This window comes from Corythoichthys intestinalis, chromosome 6 (assembly GCF_030265065.1).
Source record: "Corythoichthys intestinalis isolate RoL2023-P3 chromosome 6, ASM3026506v1, whole genome shotgun sequence".
In the NCBI taxonomy this organism is placed as follows: Eukaryota; Metazoa; Chordata; class Actinopteri; order Syngnathiformes; family Syngnathidae; genus Corythoichthys; species Corythoichthys intestinalis.
In genome coordinates this window covers 17625337-17649795 of record NC_080400.1, presented here as the reverse complement: position 1 = coordinate 17649795, position 24459 = coordinate 17625337, and the positions used below count along the sequence as shown (strand labels likewise).

Genomic DNA, 24459 nt, shown 5'->3' with positions numbered 1-24459 from the left:
GGTCTCTTTGTACTGATATCACGAGTAGGTCAAACCTGTTACATCATGCCATTTAAAAATAAATAAATAAAAACTTATTTAGAATTGGGGGGGGGGGGGGGGGGGCTTTTTAAACTAGGTCAGTACAAGTGACTAATTTGCTTGACCCAGTGCTTAATTTATAAATCAAAAGGTGCCGGAACAAAAGTACATATGACAGCGCAGGGATGACAAGATGGGCACAGGTCCCGGAACATACGCAGAAAATGGTGCTGAATTGAGCTTCTGTCCAAACAGTTGTGCATCCCATCCCTGACCTGTCGCTGGAGGTCCCACATTGTTTTCGGCTCAGTGCGCTCTTTTATCCTTCTGAATCCTCCTGTAAGCGACCTGATGTTGCGGTTCCCGCCTTTTTCTGCGGAAGCTCTACCTGGCAAGCTGATGCCAGGGTACTGGCCTGTTGCTCCGGCTGTTGATGGTCCACTTGGCTGACTGCTGCCGCTGTAGCCGGCCCCCACTCCGGGTGGCGTTGAACCTGACCAGCTGCCACGGAAGCAGCCTCCTGCCCCTGTTGGCTGGCTGTCCGTGAACCTGGCTAGCTGCTGCGGTGCTAGCCTCCTGCTGCACCCGGTCCAGCCCGTTAGCATGATCGACTCAGCTGCCCTCATCGCCGGTTGTTGCTTTTCTGACTCGTTTTGAACCATGTTCCTTGTTTTTGTAAAAAGACTGTAAATGCAACTGTCTTTTTGGCATTTTGAAATACCGTTTGATCCTTGCTACTTGCTCCCCAAATGCCACAAATTTCCAAAGTTTAAAAAAAAAAAAAAAAAAAAATTAACATCGGGCATGATTTGTTGGAGAGTCTCCGACTCTTTCAAATGGTGTTAAATTTTATAAACAACATGCAATTCATTGGGATTCTGTAAATGAACATGCATATTATCATCTTATTTTATACATTTTTAATTTTCTAAATACGTTTTTATATTATTATTTTCTATACACGAGAGGTGCCGGATCTGCCCAAATAAGTCCCGGAACACAGGGAGCCCAAAATCAAGAGGTGCCGGAACGGACCCGGCACAAATTAACCCCTGGCTTGACCCCATTAAGACATGGCGTCAATGGTGCTAAATCAAGGCCAAAAGTATTGTAATCTCAAAAAGAAAACGATTGGGAGAAGAAGAAAAAAATCTCACCACCAATCCGATTAGTTTGCTTAGTGTCTGTGCATTCGTTTCTATGGGAACCGCTCATGGTTACTTCCTTAAATTCAATTATCGGACACGACGGACAGTCAATTACATGCGCTGACATTTTTCTGTTGTCATTCTTATGTGGAGGCAGCAAAGGGAGAAACATTGTTAAAAAGTAATCGATAAATTACTTATAAAGTAACATAGTTACTGTGCCCTGCGATTGGCTGGCAACCAGTTCAGGGTGTCCCCTGCCTACTGCCCGTAGTTAGCTGGGATAGGCTCCAGCAGCTCCGCGACCCTCGTGAGGAAAAGCGGCATGGAAAATGAATGAATAACATAGTTACTTTGATAATATAGTAATCAGTAAAGTAACTAGATTACTTTTTGGAGGCGTAATTAGTCATTAAAGTACTTTTTCAAGTAACCCGTGACAACACTGTCCGCGACCCTCGTGAGGATAAGCGGCATAGAAAATGAATGAATGTTGTTATGAACCCATTAATAAAATGTATTATAAATTGTGAAATTTAACAAAAAATGGAAAAAATCCTGAATTTGAAAAAGGTTTAAAATGAAATGGGCAGAAAATATACGAAAACAATCATTTAAATAAAAAATGTGAAACATTTTGAAAATATAAAAAGGTTCCATATGTTATGGGATAAATACCTGATACTCGGGATTTATTTAAAAAAAAAATTTTTTTTTAAGTACTCCTTTTTCTTCAATTATTCAGTTTTATTCGTTTTTTGAATAAAAAAACATTTTACACATTTAAAAAATGTTTTAGGATTTCCAATTTTTAGCTTCCTCCCCATTTTCTTTAAATGCTATTTTTATGTTCTTATGTATTTCTCCAATGCGTTATGTATATTTTAGGGCTGTCAAACGATTAAAATTTTTAATCGAGTTAATTACAGCTTAATTAAAATTTTTAATCGAGTATTAATTACAGCTTAAAAATTAATCTTAATTAATCACAATCGCAATTCAAACCATCTATAAAATATGCCATATTTTTCTGTGAATTATATATTCTGTAAAATAAATTGTTGGAATGGAAAGATAAGACACAAGATTGATATATACATTCAACATACGGTACATAAGGACTGTGGTGGGCATTTCACTCTACTGTCATTTAAATCTGTCTATGCTGTCCTCACGCCGAAGCGTCTACTTTTTCCAAAGCTAGACAGCTAGTGAACGACGCCTTAATAATCAGACTTCTTCCTTTTTCATCTGATTTATTAATAAAATGGCCTCAAACCATTGTCCTCTTTAGACCGTTGTAAAGCTACAAAAAAAAGTACACAAGCATTGTATTAGCAACAACGTTAGCTTACCACGCTATACAGGTTAACTAAACATAAACAAAAAGCGTCTCATACAAAAAATATAACATTTCGCTTATTAACATAATATGTACATTCTTTACAACAACCATACTTACGGACAAATCTTGTCCAAGGATCATATAAGCACAACAGAGACGTCGTGCAGCCATATAGAACTGGCAAGAAAAAAATAAACCATGTCGCAAAGCGACCACAAGAGTTCGCTGTTAGCATAAAAAGCCTTGCTGTAAACCTTACCAAAAGGCAGAATACTGTCTGAATGGGACATGTGCGTTAATTGCGTCAAATATTTTGACGTGATTAATTTTAAAAAAAAAATACCGCGCGTTAACGCGTTAATTTTGACAGCCCTAGTATATTTGTTTACTCTTTGGCTGCTATTGATGACACTAGACATCCAATCCATTTGAGGTGGGAGTGCTGGCTACGAATGAATGTTCGCACTTCAAATGGGTTGGACGTCTACTAGTAAAGTCATTTGAAGTTGCAGCAGAAGGATGATGGAACGCCACATGATTGGACATAGAGCATTGTCCTTAGCACTGAAAGAGTTAAATGTAAATTCAGGCATCAAGGTGTTATTATATATTTGATCCAATTTAGCATTAAAAAACAAGTACTCTAGATATGGCCCCAAAAAAGTTTTTTAAAAAGTCATAGTATTTAACTGCTTGCCTGCCATTGACAACAATAGAGGTCCAATAGCGTACCGCACGAATGCTATTTTTAGACAGTGACGTCGCCATAGTAACGCGGAAGTTACTAAGACCTAAGACCCCCCCGCATACAGACCATGTTATTTCTGCTTGTTTTCTCCAGTAAACTTTTGGGGGGGAAAAGAACATGCCGATCAAACACTGCTGCTATGGAACTTGTAGAAACGACTCTAGATATTACAACATATGAAGGAGGTTTTCTTCATACGTTTCCCGAAACCAAAAACTGGGAGGGAAAAAATGTGAAGAATGGATCAACTTGCACGGACGTCCAAAAGGCCTTCACATTTCATATGCAGTAAACATTTTGTTGGGGGCCATGGTCCTACAGAGGACGAAGAGGTAAGCCATTTTGATATTTTTACTTATTTTTTTAGCGTGGCGTTTTGCCGTGCCGCTTCTGTCTGACAATGAATGACCTGAAAAATTTAAATGGCATCTGACTGCCACTGTTACATTTTCTGTTGTAAAAAAAACAACGTTAGTAAGGGGGAAGTGTAAATAAATTATAGAATTAACATTTGTTATTAATGAAAAAATTAAAAGGGTTCGTTGGCTGTCACCAAGTAACATTTGTGATCGCTACACAAAAATAGCAATGTAAATTGCCCCCAAGAACGGTCAGAGACGTAAGACAACCAGAGGACATATAAGAAAGACTGGGCATATGGTGGTAAATGATAGATTGTTGAAACAGTGATTGTCAGTAGCGTGAGGTAACGCACACAAGGAAAAGTTGTCGATTAAAAAAAGCTAACTCGGGTTCAGGTCGGCTCTTTTTTTAGCCCTCGACACTCAAGCCATCTCTAACTGTACATTTGTATGTTCTTGTTCTTGCACATCTTTACCAGTGAATTTGGCACCAGGGACATCATTTTCAGACAATTGGTAGGTTTAGCTTAGTAAACATCTCCTTCGTACACTATATCCATTCATTTACTATTTGGGACAAACGGGAGGTTCACCCACCAAGCCACAATCGCTAAAGACATGAATATCAATATTAAAACACAACCATTATACATCATATTTTGTATGCTTTTGTTATGCTTGCATGAGAACATTGTAGCGTTAACCTATTTGAGTGTGCCTTCCCACAGCCTTCACAATATGCCCAAATATGGACTGTTATGTTCCTGTTTTCCAATATGCCATGAATGAATACGATGTGGCAACTGTGGCTAATCAGACTTCGTTCTAGCCACATCCAGTGTTCAAGGTCTCCGCTCAAAGATGTTATTGTATGTAAAAATACCCAGGTTTGTGAGATGTTGAGTTTCGTTTCTCAGTAAGTTTCGTTTCACGGTGGGCTTTGGCACCGCCCTTTCAACAGTATAAATGTCCAGCCTTTATTGTAATTCTTCCTACTTTCTGGGTGATCACAGCTCCTGGCTGGGTCACATCGGTTTGTACCCGAGAGCTCTTGTTCATAAAGGCTTCGAAGAAAAGCAATCCATGGTTGGGGTCGTATTCATTTCTGTAATCGAGCTATCGAGGTAACACCTGTCTTGGAGTTCAAATTTAATTTCCCCGACAGTTATCTTTCAGTGCCAGATGTGCAATCCCTTTCCAGTTCAATGAGTGCCCTTTAAAGAGTTGCGAGAACACTGGTTCTTTAAAAAGACAGTTTTCAACAATCTGAAAAAGTCACAACGGGGTGCAGTCAACAACATCCCCACTCTTCCTCCGCTCCCCTTCTGCCACGTCTTCACTGAGTCCATCCATTCCACTTGTGGGCGTCGGCACGGCGTTGAAGGCGATGAACCCAACGAAGATCAACACCAGCGACACTATGTACAAACCTGAGAACTGAGACAAAGAATATCAAGCTTTCAGGGTCCGGTTTCAAAAGAATTCCGGGTCCTCTTGGCTCACGTGGTAGTGGAAGAGAAATATCCCACAGAAGACTGCGAAGATGTCGGCGGTGAGCATGGACAGGTTGACGGCGGCGGCGCTGCTTTCCTTTATAACCACCGGCATCAGACTGTACAAGCCCAACATGCAGCACGCGAAGGCCCCCAACAGCACCGCTGACCCAAAGAAAATTGATAGATTTTGAAAATTTAACATTGTAAATATTACAACCCCTAGCAAAAATTATGGAATCACCAGTCTAGGTCGAGCACTCACTCTAGACATTTTATCAAGTAGAGCAAACTCGGATAAAAAGCTTGAAAAAAATAATGAATGAAATCATGAACTCTTTAGCATTCAGAAACACTAAAAGAATAAAAAACATTGTGGTGGTCTGTAAATGTTACTTTTATAGAGCAAGTGCAGGGAAATGTATGTGGAGTCCAATGCAGAATCTTGACTCTTGACACCTTGTCTAATGCAGATTATTGATCCTTGACAAGGTGATGATGCTGGAACTTGATGATGCTGTTCCAGTGAGATTTACAAAGATGACTGCCTGAAGAAAACATCAAAATTCCCACAGTCCTTGATGATATGGGGCTGCATGTCAGGCAAAGACCCTGTGGGCGATGGCTGTGGTTAAATCTTCAATAAATGCACAAGTTTACATTGAAATTTTAGACAGCTTTCTTATCCCTTCAATTGAAAATATGTTCACGATTTTCCAAGATGACAATGCATCATGCCACAGAGCTAAAACTGTTAAAGCATTTCTTGGAGAAAGACTTATCTAGTCAATGTCATGTCCTGCAAGTAGCCCAGATCTCAACCCTATTGAAAACCTGTGGTGGAAATTGAAAAAAATGGTCCACAGCAAGGCTCCGACTTACAAGGTTGATCTGGCAACAGCAATCAAAGAGAGTTGGCACCAAATTGATGAAGAATACTCATCAAGACCATGCCTCAGAGACTGCAAGCTTTCATAAAAGCCAGAGGTGGTGCTACTAAATACTAGAGCTGTGTTTTGATTGTTATTTCTATGTTTGTTTCTAATGATTCCATTTTTTCTTCCTCAGAATGGAGTGATTCTGTCTATATTTCCCTGCACTTGCTCTATAAAAGTAACATTTACTGACCACCACAATGTTTTTTTTATTCATTTCTTATAGTGATTCTGAATGCGAAAGAGTTGCACTTTTGAACTAATTCATTATTTTTTCAAGTTTTTAATCTGAGTTTGTTCTACATGATAAAATGTCTGAGTGAGTGCTCGTCTGTGTAAGTTCATTCGAAATTGATGGAAATATGTATTCGTTTGTGGTCTAAAACTTTAGAATTTTGCAGATGAAAACATTTTGAGTAGCTGTCGACCAAAGCTAGAGGAAATCTATAAGATTTCATCGACTAAAACTAGACGGAGACAAACACATTTTGATTTGACTAAAATATGACTAAGACTAATAAGATGATCGACCGATGATCCGATGGGTAGAAAAATGACTACCGAAAGTTAGTTGCGCCAGCGACTCCATCTTCAAGCCTTATATATGTATATGGCGGAAAACACCCAGGTGACGAAGTTCCGCTCTGAGACCACTAATTTGGCCAAATTTCAAAATTGTCCGATACGCATGTGTGATACATCATCGGAAAGTTTAAAATCTCAATTTTCTGGGGGAAGAAAAATTTTGGACTGGAGGGGATTTAAAAAAAAATTTTTTTTAAACAGCAAAACCCTATCTGGAGGTGAGAGCACGCGAGAGCAGAATTACAGACGCCATGACTTTAACGAGATATCACTGCGTACTTACCTTGTTTCGATCCAAAAACTCCATATAGCATGTATCCCCGAGTGTCAAGACACTGTGAATGGCCACAGCTGGATTTTTTGAGGATTTTATGGATGAAACATGGTAATATAACAAGGGTCGTGATGCAGAAATCGCAGACATCAAGGAGTGGTTGGGATTTTCTTTTTCATATATTTACCCTTTTAAAGTTTTTTTTTGTTTTGTTTTTTTGGATCAATTATTTATCATCTAACATATCGGGGGAAATGCGACTAACAAAAAAATACAATTTAGCGATAGTTGGGTAGATATCCGTGACTTTTTTTACAGACGCCATTTTTTTTCATTGTGACGTAATTTGTATAAAAGTTTAAAATATGGGATTGAATAATTTTTTAGTCTTTTTTTTTTTTTTTTTTAAACAAAATATTAGACATCAATTAATGATTCTAAGCTAAAAATGACAGACATTTTGAATAATAAATATAATTACCTTGTTTTCATGGCTGGGTTGTAACAAAAACGGTTGCGCAACATCTGTAAACGGGGTTTTCCAGGGTAAAACGGGAAAATTAAAATTAGTTCGGGGGCTTAATGCGCCATGAATCTCCTATGGCAGCATATAGACCTATTGTTCTATCAAGCACAACAGTTGTTTTGGCTTAAAATACAGAAGTTTCTTTTAAAGAGGAGTGCAAGAGCAGAAACTTCTTTTTCAGTCTTGTCTGTGTTTTCCGCCATATATCTATGACTAGGGTTCTTCCGATCCGATCCCAATCGTTTTAGTTTGAGTATCTGCCGATCCCGATATTTCCCGATCCGATTGTTTTTTGTTTTTTTTTTTGCTCCCGATTCAATTCCAATCATTCCCGATAATTTTTCCCGATCATATACATTTTGGCAATGCATTAAGAAAAAAATGAATAAAACTCGGACGAATATATACATTCACCATACAGTACATAAGTACTGTATTTATTTATTATGACAATAAATCCTCAAGATGGCATTTACATTATTAACATTCTTTCTGTGAGAGGGATCCACGGATAGAAAGACTTGTAATTCTTAAAGGATAAATGTGACTTTGTATATTATGACTAAATATTGCCATCTAGTGTATTTGTTGAGCTTTCAGTAAATGATACTCCAGCCATTTAACTTCTGCTCAAATGCATGATGGGAATGGCAACCATGACGGTGCGTAGGGGCACCAATTGATATATCTTCTCTGGGTTGGGAAAGAACATAGGGTGTTGAGAAAATGATCAACTACTACCTTTCTTCCCCACATTGCCTCCCACATTATTTATAATTGCTGAGAGAGGTATTGTAAGGCTTTAGCCACATAAAAAATGGCTCCAAAGGCTGTCAAAATTCTCTCTACTCATTATACGCTGCCTTTTAGCACTATCTATAGGTAAAACGGCGTCTTAATAGATTGAACGCGACAATGCGTAAGTGGGTCGTGCAGCGCATGCGTTAATTATTTAACGTGATTAATTTTTTTTTTTAAATTACCGCCGTTACCGCAATAAATTTGATAGCCCTACTTTAAGCCAAAACTACTCTGGGTGAGTGGAAGACATTTTGTCTATAACGTTAAATTCAATTAGAAAACGATTTAAATAAAATATATAGATATATTAAAAAAAAGGCATGTCCGATATTTTTTTTGCCGATTCCGATACTTTGAAAATGATGTGATCGGACCCGATCGATCGGGACATCTTTATCTATGACCAATATTATCTATGATAACGTCACGTGATCCTCACCCACTTGCCAGCTCCACTGGATGGCAGACACTTGGTGGAGCTCCAGAACCAACCTGAAACAAAGCCGCATCCACTGTAGGACATTTACAATGATACGACTATATCTTTGGACTCTTACATTTGCACGCTGCTTATGATGACGCCAAAGAGTCCCAGCATGCCTAAGAACTCCAGGCGGCTTCGGTTCTTGACGGTGTACTCTTGCCATACGTTGGAAATGCCGTACAGGGTGGCACTGAGCAGAACCAGGCCGTCGCCCAGCAACATGTTAGAGGCTGGTTAGGATCACGTCATGTGAAGAACAGTTGAGGTGAATTTTAGTGAGAGAGTTTGGGTGAGTGTGAATTTGTGTTCATGTTAGTGACGGGATCTGTGGTTCACTTGAGTAAACGAATCCATTCCGGTTCGTTCAGTAAAAAGATTCGTTCAAACGAATCGTTCAACGAATCGTTCGCCCCCCTCATATCCCTCCCCGCCCAAATGAATCGTTCGGTTAGTGAACGGGAAGTGACGTTGCCGAACGAATCACCAAAGACCGCTTCGCAGTATAACTGAACGGGAAGTGACATTGCTTGGTCCCTCCCTCTCTTGCACACAGGCTCCTCATTGACCACTCGTCGTAGTTTCAGAAATGAGTGACAGGCGATATCATTCTGCTTTCACAAACAGCCTCCCCTCCCGCTGCTGCAAAAGCGAGGGAGAGCTTCCGCGTCGTCTGTCCTAGTTCAATGGGATCAAAGTCATGGCTCGTACTTGCATTTCGATTTAGGACACGGTTAAACATTTTCCTTTTGTGGGGGTTTGGGGTCGGGGGCGCATGGACTTTCTTTAGCATGATCTTGATCACATATACAACGCTGCTGCTACCAGCCAACGCGGCATGCTTGCTGTCACGAAAATAAAAATAAATCGAAAGTTTAATTTCTAAATATGGAACGACCAACACATCATATTTACCTCTCGCTCTGTTGTATTTTAGTTTATATGCTCATCACTATTATTTTTGGTCACTATTGTTAAAACTAAAGTGTAAATAGCTAGTTGTCAAATGTGCTGCTCTGAAATAAAAATAATACTACATTTGGATATTTGACAGTTTAATTGCAAATCAGTATTAAGATGATCGTATTGAATTTTTGCAGTGGTATTAACAAATTAAATAATCCGGTCAGCTCCCCTGTCGTCCCCTCATCTCAGATCGTCAAATGCTGACGAGAAATAATTGTTTGCTCTTTACGAAGTTGCCTTTCTACTCTCATTAGTCTGTTAAGAAAAATGTAGACATATTGCGACACCTCCCGTGTCCGCGTGCGTTGTTTTTGGGCGCTTGAGTAGCACATGATGGACGGATGGACATAATTTGTCAAACCAACCAACACCCGACACGCTCTGACACGAAAGAAAATAAAACAGTCGGAAAAAATTGGCATGTATATACAGTTTCATTGCAAATCAGTATTATGGTGATCATACTAAATATTCTTTTTTTCTGTGCACATATGAGGTAAATATCGCTGCCATGAAGCCTCCATACAATGACAGTTCTCTCCCCCCGCACTGCCGTCACGCGACCGCAGCTCAGCTTTTGCTTGCCTCGTAGCTACCCGCGAAAGTCTTTTAAACTACTGTAAATTTGATAGTATGTCATTATATGTAGTCCCGAGTCTGTTGAGAAAAGTAGTACACTAAACCATGCTCGCTAGGTTTGTGTGGTGTTTTTGTCTGTTTGAGCAGCATTTGATAGGCTCCACATTAACAAATATGTGACAAAGTCATTTCCTTTCATTTTTTGACTCGTTCACCGCATTACTGCAAAGTCAAGTTAGCAGCAAGCTAGGTCAGGAATCGGAGCCTCCGGAGGACCGAGTCACTGAACGGGAAGTGACATAACTCAGTCTTGCCCTCCTGCCTGCACGCTGGCTGCTTATTGGCTACACGTGGAAGTGAGTGACGGACGCCTTGATTCTGTTTCCGCTCCCTCCCCTGCCCGCGATGAGGCTGGCGTCTGATTGGTCGTGTGCGATGTCAGAAGACGCTGCCGCTTGCTCAACGCCCTCCCACGCAGCGAACAAGCACCAACTTCATAGAACGAATCAGTGCAGATGGTGATTAGTTCGGTCTCGTTCACCCAAACAATTCGTTCAAAAAGAACGAATCGTTCGCGACCGATACAACACTAGTTCATGTGTGTGTGAGAGAGGTTTTAAGAATGTGAAAATGTTGGTATGTGTAAGAGTTTCTGGGGGGTCAAACCTGGCGGCATGGGCAGGCATTAGGGGGCCGGGCCTGCCCTGAGAGACTGCTGTGCCCGCCCTAGCTCGATTGACTGTACTGTGTAATTTTAAAAAAAAATCTTCCACAAAAACACACACAAACACGGAGAGGACAAACCCTCTATAGACCCTACTCACATGACGTCACAACCACGCCTCCGCGCCATATTGTCCGTCAACTCGTGTTGACGCATTACCGCTACGTAAATTCCTCCTATTATGGCGTGTTTTTCTGCTCGTTAACATTAATAATCAAAATGGTGAAGGTGTGTGTGGCGGTTGGTTGCAATAACAGAGAAGATAGACGGATAGATACACGAAGTTCTACCGTATTCCGAGAGACCCGGAGAGGAGAGCGAGATGGACTGCTGCAATTCGACGAGAAAACTGGTCTCCAAACGATCACCACGGATTATGTAGTAGTCATTTTATATCTGGTAAGATGCATTTAATATATATTTAGAGGGTTTTGGGCTGACAACCACAATTAAGATCATTGCGAGGCTAATCGCCAACAACATACAGTCTCAAATTCAAGATGCTTATTTCTTCCACCATCATTACATTTTGAATAATATTTAGCTAGTATCAAGTGAAAGAAGTTGGCCTCGTCTACGGATCATCAGTTAAACAGGTGTGTCCAAACCTTTTGCAAAGGGGGCCAGATTTGGTGTGGTAAAAAAGCGGGGGGCTACCATGCCTGATTTACATAGAACAATATAAAAAAAATTTTAGCAAGCCCTTCTGTGTGTCACATTTGCTTTATTATTTTTTTAAATTCATAATTTCAGCAATCTCATCTTTGTGGCGTTCTCTTTCAACACTCGGGCTTTTGCGAAATACTGCTGCTGTGAAATTAAACTAGCTTCAAGTTGCTATAATTTCTCGCTGCGTATCTTCCCTGTAATGTTGTACAAGTCAGCGTGTCTTGTTTGGTAATATCGCGTCACATCGAACTCTTTGAAAACAGCGACTGTCTCTTTGCAAATGAGGCAGACACAGTTGTTGCATATTTTATTGAAGAAATAGTCCAATATCCACCTATCCTTGAAGCGTCGGCCATCGCAGTCAACTATTTTTTTTATTGATTGTCGCCATTTTGGAAAATTGAAAGTAAAGGGTCATACGGGGTAATGTTGCTTAGAGTGCTGCTCTTATTTTTCAAACTTTCGTGAGAATAGGCTGATTTTGTGTGGACAAGATAGTTGTAGTGTACTTCCCATGGGCTCACCACCTGTGGGATGGGCCAAAGGGGTCGGGTGCGTAGGGAGTTGGGGGGCAGCCAAAGGCGGGGGCCTTGGCGGTCCGACCCCCAGCTGCAGAAGCTAACTGTTGGGACATGGAATGTCACCTCTCTGTCAGGGAAGGAGCCCGAGCTGGTGTGCGAGGCAGAGAAGTTCCAACTAGATATAGTCGGACTCTCCTCCACACACAGCTTGGGTTCTGGTACCAATCCTCTCGAGAGGGGTTGGACTCTCTTCCACTCTGTAGTTGCCCACAGTGAGAGGCGCCGAGCAGGTGTGGGCATACTTATTCCCCCCCGGCTTGGCGCCTGTACGTTGGGGTTTACCCCGGTAGACGAGAGGGTAGCTTCCCTCCGCCTTCGGGTGGGGGGACGGGTTCTGACTGTGGTTTGTGCTTATGCACCAAACAGCAGTCTACATGTGTTTTGTGGATTTGGAGAAGGCGTTCGACCGTGTGCCTAGGGGAGTCCTCTGGAAGGTGCTCCGGGAGTACGGGGTACCGTGCCCGTTGTTAAGGGCTGTTCGGTCCCTGTATGACCGGTGTCAGAGTCTGGTCCGCATTGCCGGCAGTAAGTCGAATTCGTTCCCAGTGAGGATTGGACTCCGCCAAGGCTGCTCTTTGTCACCGAGTCTGTTCATAATTTTTATGGACAGAATTTCTAGGCGCAGCCGAAGCGTTGAGGGTGTCCGGTTTGGTGGCCTCAGCATTGCATCTCTGCTTTTTGCAGATGATGTGGTGCTGTTGGCTTCATCAAGCCGCGACCTCCAACTCTCACTGGGGCGGTTCGCAGCCGAGTGTGAAGCGGTTGGGATGAAGATCAGCACCTCCAAATCCGAGACCGTGGTCCTCAGCCGGAAAAGGGTGGCATGCCCTCTCCAGGTCGGGGATGAGATCCTGCCCCGAGTGGAGGAGTTCAAGTATCCTGGGGTCTTGTTCACGAGTGAGGGTAGGAGGGAGCGGGAGATTGACAGGCAGATTGGTGCAGCGTCTGCAGTGATGCGGACTCTGCACCGGTCCGTTGTGGTGAAGAAGGAGCTGAGCCAGACAAAGTGCGTTACAACGTTGGTTGAATGTCGTGAGAAAAGTCAGAGACACTGAGAGAGAAGAGTGTTGTGACGCTGTAGTAAACGCGATGCTAGGCTAGGTGGCTCCAGTATTTCCTGACTGTAGCCGACAGCCTACAATCTGCTCCTAGATATCAAATTCTCATAGAACTACATGCGAAATGACAGACGGCGGCGTTAATAAACAGCTGCCATTTTTAAGCAGTAGACTTCTCAGAAAGGCTCTGTTGTAGTGAACCTTCCAAGCGAACTTGAGTAACCTTTTTTCTAAAATACTCCTGAATTAGCAAAATCTTGACTTGAATCTATCTTTAAATGATGAAACAGTTTTAAAACTGTCTTTAACATGTTGAAAGTAGACAGAAGGGAATAATGCAAAAACGGTAGCAATTTTAACAACTTTAACAGTTGATTCACAACATTAAACGATTTCCAAACATAGCAAAGGTTACTAATGTTTTTTTGTTTTTAAATTTTTTTATTTTTTTTTAATTAATTATTTTTTTTAAAAACATGAAAGGTAACACCAGTTACTTTGCCAAGTAACTAATTACTTTTACCTTCAGGTAACTGAGTTACTAACTCAATTACGTTTTGGGAGAAGTAATTTGTAACTAATTAACCCTTTAACACCTAAGCCTATTTTGCCCGAATTAGCATGCATTTGATGTTGCCTTTATATTTCAAAGAAAAAATTGTTCACAATGGCCAAGTTGGGTCCCTTTTTTCAGGACACCTTGAACTTCATGTCCAAACCGCTGTTTTCTTCACTGACCAAATATAATCCACATTTTGGACCCAAAAAGACAACAACAAAAAAAATCCCAAAATATTTTTTCCAAATTTGTAATGTTGATGTCCCATTGACAACCGAACATGCTCGACCAACCGTTTTGAAGCTTGATAATATTTATTCAACGTGTTAGGATAAACATTCAACAGAAAAAAATAAGATTGGATAGTTTTATGTTTGATAATTCAACACAAACAGCAGGTATGGTCATAGGCGTTGTTTGCCTTTACACATACAATGGTCAAAACAGGTTATATATACAGTACAAAATAGTGAGAAAAAAAAGAAAGAAAGGGTTTGGAGGATCTCTCTTTGTGAAGTTAGCTATTGTACCCATCACCTTATCAAAAGTTTATACGTACATGCAATCAAGCTTCTCGAACACACATCAACGTATATAAAAGCTGAAAAAAAGTATTTTCAAAAATTTTGACGAGTAGTTCAGTTCAATTCAAATTTTTCTGGCATGCGACCCAGTAAAGTTTTTTTGGTTTTTTTTGCACACTCAATAAAGCTTCTTCTTGAACAGGTCACGGAGCTACTCGCCGAGACGTCGACTCATCCGAGGAAAACAACGACAAATACGGCTCATCTTCTTCCTTGAGTTAATGAAATAATGCATTAGCTTGCGCTAAATTTAGTTTTGGATTCATGCTGCACGTTTCAAAGTCGCTCTCTCAATCCAACCGGCTGTTGCTTGCTTCGCATGCTTCCTTTTAGTTGGCGCCTCGCTCGGAAATTTATTAAAAATGTTCACATTTGGTTCGTCCTTGACATCACAACTGCTCTTTTGTCGGTCTTTTGTGCTGCTTTGGGTTTTGAAAAAGGACAAGAAATGATGGAAATATGGAGATAGATATTGTACATGGTCCATGCAGCGTTTTAATGCATATTTATGACTGCAATAAACTATAAAACTCAAATGACATTATCTCCCGTTTTTCTTTGTCGATTGACTTCAAATAAAAACTGTTGTGGACATCAACTTCCGCACTTTCAAATGAGACCAACCAGCGGCACGTGGGTGATGTAATTACAGCGTGACAAAGCTTCAAAGACGACATGCGTAAACGTGTCGCTGCCGACACGTTTGGTGTTAAAGGGTTACCGTAATTTCCGGACTATAAGCCGCTACTTTTTTCGTTCATTTTGAATCCTGCGGCTTATAGTCCAGTGCGGCTTATGTGTTGATTTATTTGTGTTGATAGGCAACCCATGCCTCCTAGCATGCATTGCAGCACTACAGCTGTAAGTAACAATCGTTATTTAGCCTGCATTGTAGCACTAACAATCAAAATTCATGTTCTTTTATGTAATTATTCATTCATTTACTGTTCCAGTGGTTTCAATAATTGCTTGTTATGGTATTTGGCAACACTTTATTTGACAGCGGCGTCATAACACTGTCATAAGACCATCCTAATTATGACATGACACTATCATGGGCATTACTGAATGCTTATGACAGATGTCATTAGGTGTCATCCAGCAAATTATGTTACCAACTCCATTTATGTCCAGCTCGGATCTTTTACATCCATTCAAAAGTGAGATCATTTCCCGAATAAAACTGAATGATAACTGTTATAAGCATTCGTTAATGCTCATGACAGTGTCATGTCATAATTATGTCTAATTGTCTAATGACAGTCTTATGGCGCCACTATCAAACAGTGTTACCAAATACCGCAACTAGCAATTATTTAAACAAACAGGAACATTAACTGAATAAATAATTAGCAAAGAACATGAATTTTGATTGTTATTTATATCTGTTGCTACAATGCATGCTAGGAGGCATAATGGACAACAACAGTGTTGACAGTATGTGGCATGAAAGGTTGACCGTCTCCCCCAAGGAAGCAGTGATGGCCAAATGAAGCTTCTTGAAGCTATGAAGCTTTGCAGCCAATTAGTTAAAAGCTTCATGGTGGTTTATTTGGTCTTCTGACCGTCATATGATGCCGCTGTCTAATGAAGTGTTACCGGCTAATATCTTTTGGTGTAAATATCCCATAATACAGTGAGGACAGCTGCGGCTTATAGTCCGGTGCGGTTTATCTATGAACAAATGCCGTTTTTGTGTCACATTTAGTGGGTGGCGGCTTATAGTCAGGTGCGCCTTATAGTGCGAAAATTACGGTAATTACTTTTTAAAAGTAAGATTAACAACAGTGGTCATAAAGATGAAGTCTAGAATGAAAAGTGACAAAAGCGGAGATTTCATTCTGCCAATTTGTTGCCGAACACAGTTTGCCTGCAACTATTGCTGATCACTTCTCAGAGTTAGCAAAAGAAATGTTCCCTGACTCAAAGATTGCATCAGTAAGTTAATTTTATCAATTGACCTTTTTAATTTATAATTGGACACACTAACGAACTACCTTAAGGTCAAACTGAATTGTGAGCTGAAGTGCCACGAAGTGCAGTCATCAAGACATGATAGAAATTGCCAAAAGTGCTACATACAATTATAACAAAGGTCACTGTTACATTTCAGTAATCATGATGTAGCTGAAGCTATTGATATACAACGTTGTAAGATTCGTCACCAATTTGTAAGGGCATACGTCACTATTTGTATGATTGCCAACGGCCTCGGGTTGACAGGTATGTTTTCGTTTGTCTTATAGATTTTACAATGAACTACCACTTGTGACTTCCGTGACAGAAAAAATTTCAGTGCTCTGATGTAGTAATGTATGTGTAATGACGCCACTGTTCAGGCTAAATTTCTGTTGGAGAAGTGTGCCCCCACTAAAAAATGTAATGCCCCCCCTGCGTAATTTCTTTCTGCAGCCGGGTCTGAAGGGGGTTAGAGGTTTTCAATGGGTTTAGAGGTTTTCAATGTGTATGTTTGACGGTAGAATTGTCCGATAATGAGTTTTTAACCGATATTGTCCAACTCCAAAAATCCAATACCGATATCAAACCGATACATGTTGTCGTGCATTTAATGTGTTATTGCTAATTATATTGTGGTACCTCACTGGATGCTTTAATAATGATAAATGTAACAACTTTAAGGTTTTCTAAATATACATTCTGTGAAAAAAATAACAGAAGTTATAGAAAATAAACACTTTAACGTAATCCTTACCAGATCCCTGATCTCGGCCAGCTAGTAGGTCGGCCCCCACCATGGCGCCCACCCCTAGCAAGCAGACGGAAACCGCAACATAGTGTATGGGGCGGTACCGTGCCTTTAGCAGCCACCAGGACAGAACCATCACCACCGGGATCACGAAGCAGTCCAAAAGCTGTCAGAATACAAAAATGACAAACGTATAGGAGCCGCGTGACATGACTGGCGGAGCTCCCACCTGCACACTTGTCAGCGTGGTGTACTGGTAGGCCTTGACCACGGCGTAGTTTGCCTCCACGTCCACAAGGCCCAGGAGGAAGTACTGCAGCCAGCGTCTGCGACCAATTTGGTACACACTCCCTGAACCTCTCCATTCATTCAAAAAGAGGGACAGACCTAAGAACCAATCTTTGCAATTGTGCACGAATACGTCATCTTGAACGAATTGTTGCTGATTGACTAGCGACCAATGAACAGTCAATGTCAAAATGGTCAAAGAATGGATGGGTTTCCGTAATTTCAAAACACATACAAACAACATTGCCGGGCTATACTATGTCAACCAATAGATTGGTCACCATCATGTCATGGTACATATAGTACATCAAATGACTAATTCATCATTTCAGAGCACATGTAGCCAAACAAACGATCGGTCGCCATCATGAAATGGCACATATACAGTGGGGCAAAAAAGTATTTAGTCAACCACTAATTGTGCAAGTTCTCCCACTTGAAAATATTAGAGAGGCCTGTAATTGTCAACATGGGTAAACCTCACCCATGAGAGACAGAATGTGGGGGTGGGGGGGGGGGGGGGGGGGGGGGGGGGAGAAAATCACATTGTTTGATTTTTAAAGAATTTATTTGCAAATCCTGGTGGAAAATAAGTATTTGGTCAATACCAAAAGTTCATCTCAGTACAGTACTTTGTTATGTACCCTTTGTTGGCAATAACGGAGGCCAAACGTTTTCTGTAACTCTTCACAAGCTTTTCACTCACTGTTGCTGGTATTTTGGCCCATTCCTCCATGCAGATCTCCTATAGAGCAGTGATGTCTTGGGGCTGCCACTGGGCAACACGGACTTTCAACTCTCTCCACAGATTTTCGACGTGGTTGAGATCTGGAGACTGGCTAGGCCACTCCAGGATCTTGAAATGCCTCTTACGAAGCCACTCCTTTGTTGCCCTGGCTGTGTGTTTGGGATTATTGTCATGCTGAAAGACCCAGCCACGTCTCATCTTCAATGCCCTTGGTGATGGAAGGAGATTTTCACTCAAAATCTCTCGATACATGGCCCCATTCATTCTTTCCTTTACACAGATCAGTCGTCCTGGTCCCTTTGCAGAAAAACAGCCCCAAAGCATGATTTTTCCACCCCCATGCTTCACAGTGGGTATGGTGTTCTTCGGATGAAATTCAGTATTCTTTCTCCTCCAGACACGAGAACCTGTGTTTCTACCAAAAAGTTCTATTTTGGTTTCATCTGACCATAACACATTCTCCCAGTCCTCTTCTGGATCATCCAAATGCTCTCTAGCAAACCGCAGACGGGTCTGGACGTGTACTGGCTTCAGCAGGGGGACACATCTGGCAGTGCTGGATTCGAGTCCCTGGGAGCGCATTGTGTTACTAATAGTAGCCTTTGTTAGTGTAGTCCCAGCTCTCTGTAGGTCATTCACTAGGTCCCCCCGTGTGGTTCTGGGATTTTTGCTCACAGTTCTTGTTATCATTTTGACGCCACGGGGTGAGATCTTGCATGGAGCCCCAGATCCAGGGAGATTATCAGTGGTCTTGTATGTCTTCCATTTTCTAATAATTGCTCCCACAGTTGATTTCTTTACACCAAGCATTTTACCTATTGCAGATCCAGTCTTCCCAGCCTGGTGCAGGTCTACAATTTGGTCTCTGATGTCCTTCGACAGCTCTTTGGTCTTGGCTATAGTGAAGTTTGGAGTGTGACTGACTGAGATTGTGGACAGGTGTCTTTTATACCGATAATTAGTTAAAACAGATGCCATTAATACAGGTAACGAGTGGAGCCCCGTTAAACTTCATTAGAAGAAGTTAGACCTCTTTGACAGCCAGAAATCTTGCTTGTTTGTTGGTGACCAAATACTTATTTTCCACTCTAATTTGGAAAAAAATCTTTAAAAATCAAACAATTTGATTTAGGTTTTTTTCCACATTCTACCTCTCATGGTTGAGGTTTAGTCATGCTGACAATTACAGGCCTCTCTAATCTTTTTAATTAGGAGAACTTGCACAATTGGTGGTTGACTAAATACTTGTTTGCCCCACTGTAGCAAAACACTAGGGAATTTTTACAATTAACACGACCTCAACATACTGCTGGACAACTGAAAGCGACGAACTATCTCTCTTTCCCTCTCACTCAAAAAAATAACTTGCGCACAGAAGCGGGACCGCCGTGTGTCTGCCTGTCTCATACACAAATTTATTTCTGAGTCTTTTGAAAAGGAGTAAATCTCTTGCTCAGTAACCAGCAGCATCCATCCTAACGTTGTGCGTGTGTCCCTCAAAGTCCGGGCACCAGACGTGTCTTGAATTCCATTCCGCTACGAGCGACTGTCATAAAGTTATTAGGGAAACTCATCGTATTTAAACATTTATGAATCTTAATCGAATCGTCACGTGTCGAATCGCGATGCATCTAATCTATTTTTTTAGCACTCCCTTAAGCCTGAGTTATGCTCCCGCGTTGCGGTGACGGCGCAGCGACTACGGCGTCATTTGACATTCGATGGTTCTCCGGCCAGGTGACGCGTTGCTCTGTAATTCCCCGCCAAGCCACTAGAGGGGGGTGGTGTTATGTTTGTACAGTTTTGGGGCATGCGTGTTGACTTCCTCTAGTCTAGTTTAACGCAGAAAAGAATAAACAATGTAAGATGGAACGCTTGAATGTAGATCTTTAGCTCATCAACATTGGATAAATATTGATCATACAAATGTTGAGGCGCAGGCGACGCAGATGACGGTTTTGAGGCGGTCTGTCCAACTTTTGATACCGCATAGAAAGTTCTAGCCTCGGGTGGAAACCAGCTAGCTGTAGCAGCTAGCTTCAAACTGGCGTCGAGCACTGCGTCCAGCGTTTTGTCCGAGGTCTGCAAAGCTCTCCAGCCCTATTTGTTTGCTGTGTCCTACAACCAGCCAGGGGGAAGCCATAGCAGATTTCTGGCGTCTATGGAATTTCCCAAACTACGTTGCAAGCATTGATGTTAACGTTATCATAATAGCACCGAGGCACTCTCAATCATTGATGATGTATCGTATGTGAACTGTCTGTTGTTGAAAATTAAACATCAATGCAACTCTTTTGACACCAAACCTGTGCTTTACTTTACACTTTAATTATACACTTGAAGTGGAACACGTAAATAAGTCACAGATTCGCAGCAAACATATGTACACAATCAATCACCAAATATACGACAGAAAGTGATAAAAAGCAGGCAGTTTTTGGCCGACTGGGTCACCGCTTCGTGTGGCCATTCGATTGCGAACACACACATACTGTACTTGTCTCGGTGGTTTTTCAATTTAAAAAAAAAAAAATTCAATCGCTGGCTGACCTCCAGCCCTGTATTTTCAGCAATCTCCTCCCACGAATTGCTTGCCATTTGGCAATCTTCATAATGTCTTGAAGAGACATTGTAGAAGTTGTCGTACTTGCTCTTCGTTGATACTGGGGATGTCCCGATCCAGGTTTTTGCACTTCCGATCCGATACCGATATTGTTTTGACCTTCCGATCCGATACCGACCGATTCCGACCTATCTGAGCATGCGTTAAAGTTAAAAGTTATTTAGCCTCCTTATTTAGTTGTCAGACTCATGCTGAAAAAGGTTTTAGTACTCTTGATAACAACTAGCCTGCTGAATTAGGTGAGTTTGAATAACACACAACGGTTGGTAACAAGAAACTGACCTATTCATTCAGTGACAAACACAAAGCATTATGAATAACAAACAGAAATGGCATAGTCAGTCAGTAAAACGTGCAAATAATATAGTAAACTGTCTTAAAAAAGCAAAACACACCAACAACCTCAGTGGAAAATCTCACAAATCCCCCAAGCTATTAGATACTTTTAATGTTTAAATTCATTTAATTTTGAGAATCAACTGTTAAAGTTGTTTAAACTGCTCCCGTTATCCCATAATTTCCCTTCTGTCTACTTTCGACATGTGAAAGTTTTAAAACTGTTTTAAAGATAGATTCAAGTCAAGATTTTGCGGATTTAGGAGTATTTTAGATAAAAAGTTAATTAGGTTCACTTGGAAGGTTCACAACAGCCTACTAGGGAAGTCTTCTGCTTTAAGATGGCGGCTGTTTACTAACGCATCTGGTTTTCAATACTTCAATGTTGCTAACACAGTCGAGTCTGTCGTGCAGCATCTAGTTCTATATGCATATGATATCTATTATCTCCGGTAAAACGATGTTGACGTAGTTTGTTGCGGCTGTCAGCAGCAGTCAGGTATTCTTGTGTTTTTTATCCAGCGGCATGAGTTGAGCTAAAGCCGTGAGTTGTGCATTGGCATTACCCGGGTCTATGACAAGCATTATGTTTACTTTCGGGATGCAATGCGGTCAGTTTCTCATTGCGTCCTTAAGACTGCGCCGTGTATTAGTTCCGCTTTACTTGACATATTTCAATAATCGGAATTTGGATGTTTGTGTATCGTTCTCGAATCTTCCACAGCCGAATCGCTCAAGAATGTAATGACGGCTGGGCATGTTGTACCGTGGTTCTAAGTGTTGGATGGTGCGTCTTTACTCACGAGAGATAATAGCTCGTCATCCAGAATGAATTCTTCGGCAATGACTCTTTGTTATTCCCTGGGCTTTGGGACTGTCGAGTGCAAGTTTGTCACGCATAGCAAAAGTTTCTGCCAGTGTTAGTTGCGTAGGACCTTTCTTTTTGTCTTCGGTTTTCTTAACATACTCCTCATAGTGTTTGCGGTGGTATTTCGCTAAATGCTTGATTAGCTTGGTTGTATTATAACTTCTTACACTTTACCACTACGCTTGACTTTATTGTGGCATATGTTGCTCTCTGCCTCTTCGTCTTTGTCGTCCTTTAAGGTGAAATGATCCCACACAGCTGACATTTTTAACGATAAAGTCTGTCGGTAAATTGGGAGACGGTAATGTATATGTAGTGTGTTGAAGGTGTGCCGTAAAATGTGGACTGAATTTTAGAGAAACCGAAACAAAAACTGGAATGGACCATGTAAATCGGTGCGTCGGAAAACCCAGACCAGACTTAAAAACTGGATCGGAAGTCTGGATCGGAATTTTTTTGTGTTCCGATCCGCTACTGATGCACATTTTTTTGCCCAATTCAGTCCGATCCGATCCAAATATCGGATCGGGACATCTTTAGTTGATACTCTCGTCGGCTTGGTCCATTTTTGCGTGTAGAAAAATCATGTTTGAGAATGGCGGTGATTTCGCGCTGAACCGGAAACAACAGTCTGAGCGGACCAATCATAGTCCATTTCCACCACGTCACATGTGTTGTGTCAGAAAAAACATCTGAAAATGGCAGTTTGGACAAGGCACCCTTCAAATCTCAGAAGACCTAGAGCAGTTGGCCAAAGAAGAATGTTCTAAAATTCCAGCAGAGCATTGTAAGAATCTCATTGATGGATACCGGAGGCTGTTGTTCACAGTTATTTTGTCTGGGTTGTGCTACCAAGTATTAGGCTGAGGGTGCCAATACTTTTGTATGGCCCATTTTTGGAGTTCTGTTTAAAATAAAAAAATAAAATAAAAAAGTCATTCTGTTTTGTGTTTTTCATTGCAAGCAAAATCAATGAAGATATTACTTCCAAAGCATTTGTGATTGCAATCATTTGCTTGGAGAAATTGAACATTATCTGACAGAATTACAGGGGTGCCAATACTTTTGGCCAGCAGTGTACGTGTAGACAAGGCCTAAGTCAAACAAATGATTGGTTGCCATCATGTCAGGGCAGATGTGGACCAACAAGTGATTGGTTGCCACAATGCCATGGCACATGAAGACCACAAAGGATTGGTCATCATGTCTGGCTTCATGGAGATCAACAATGGATTGGTCGACTTAAAAGAAAATAAATCTAGTCAACGCACATTCATAGACAAACAAATGAATTTTCACCAGAATATTTCACTTTTAAGTGCAAAACAGTTGCATTGAATGTATATTGTGTGTCACCTGTCCTGCAGAGCATGACGGGCGTGTAGCTAACACCGAGAAGCGCGTAGTGCAGGACACTTTGGAGTAAGGGCGCCTCCACGCTAAAACCAGAGCTCAAGTACTGCGATGACACGGCCGTACCGCACACCAGTGCCGCCAGAACCTGACCCAGTGCCAAGGTCCGAGCGAGACGCCTGCCGCCAGAACCAGGAGGTCAGAGGTCACCGAAGCAGACAGGTCTTGACCGGCCCACTCACCATGTCAACGCCCGCCGGACGCCGGCCAGCAGGGCGCACGCTCGAAAGCGTCCCGGCCGGGGATCCGCGTCCGGAGACATCTAGGAAGCATCTGCTCCCTGCCAGCAATTGTTCGTCCACGGCTCATTTTGTGTCTTGGCCCACTGAATGATTAACTCAAGAGGGCAATAGTCTCACTTTTCCTTATCTACAAAGTGTGTGACATGTCACGGCGTCCCTTCATAAATAAGTCACTGAGTGTGCTAACTCCAAGTGATTTCATGTTATGTCAATTGTGGAAGTCCAGCAAAACGGTCCCAGTCTTACATCAATTAAAACAAGTACAGTGATCCCTCGCGACTTCGAGGTCCACATTTCGCAGATTCAGTGTATCGCGGAGATTTAAAAAGTATTTACAGTGGAGCAAATAAGTATTTAGTCAACCACTAATTGTGCAAGTTCTCCCACTTGAAAACATTAGAGAGGCCTGTAATTGTCGACATGGGTAAACCTCAACCATTAGAGAAAGAATGTGGGGAAAAAAAACAGAAAATCACATTGTTTGATTTTTAAAGAATTTATTTGCAAATCAAGTGGTGGAAAATAAGTATTTGGTCAATACCAAAAGTTCATCTCAATACTTTGTTATGTACCCTTTGTTGGCAATAACGGAGGCCAAACGTTTTCTGTAACTCTTCACAAGTTTTCCAAACACTGTTGCTGGTATTTTGGCCCATTCCTCCATGCAGATCTCCTCTAGAGCAGTGATGTTTTGGGGCTGTCGTTGGGCAACACAGACTTTCAACTCCCTCCACAGATTTTCTTTGGGGTTGAGATCTGGAGACTGGCTAGGCAACTCCAGGACCTTGAAATGTT

The 24459-nt window shown here is 41.4% G+C and overlaps 1 protein-coding gene across 1 annotated transcript; it reads right to left on the bottom strand.

Moving 5' to 3' along the window:
* Nucleotides 1-4725: 4725 nt before the first annotated feature.
* On the bottom strand, nt 4726-23684 carry LOC130917720 (solute carrier family 35 member F2-like). The gene is made up of 8 exons (XM_057839377.1): nt 23605-23684; nt 23366-23541; nt 17376-17503; nt 17153-17312; nt 8796-8952; nt 8678-8730; nt 5128-5282; nt 4726-5061 (listed from the first exon to the last, which is right to left on the bottom strand). Exons 1-8 carry the CDS (start codon nt 23682-23684, stop codon nt 4900-4902), a joined length of 1071 nt encoding a protein of 356 aa, XP_057695360.1. The 3' UTR covers nt 4726-4899.
* Nucleotides 23685-24459: the final 775 nt, after the last annotated feature.

Coding starts and splice junctions, on each gene's coding strand:
- LOC130917720 (XM_057839377.1), bottom strand. CDS start 23,684: ATGTCTCCGGACGCGGATCCCCGGCCGGGACGCTTTCGAGCGTGCGCC. Junction 23,542..23,604: donor GTCCGGCGGGCGTTGACATG/GTGAGTGGGCCG, acceptor TTCTGGCGGCAG/GCGTCTCGCTCGGACCTTGG. Junction 8,953..17,152: donor TGGCCGAGATCAGGGATCTG/GTAAGGATTACG, acceptor GATCCTAACCAG/CCTCTAACATGTTGCTGGGC.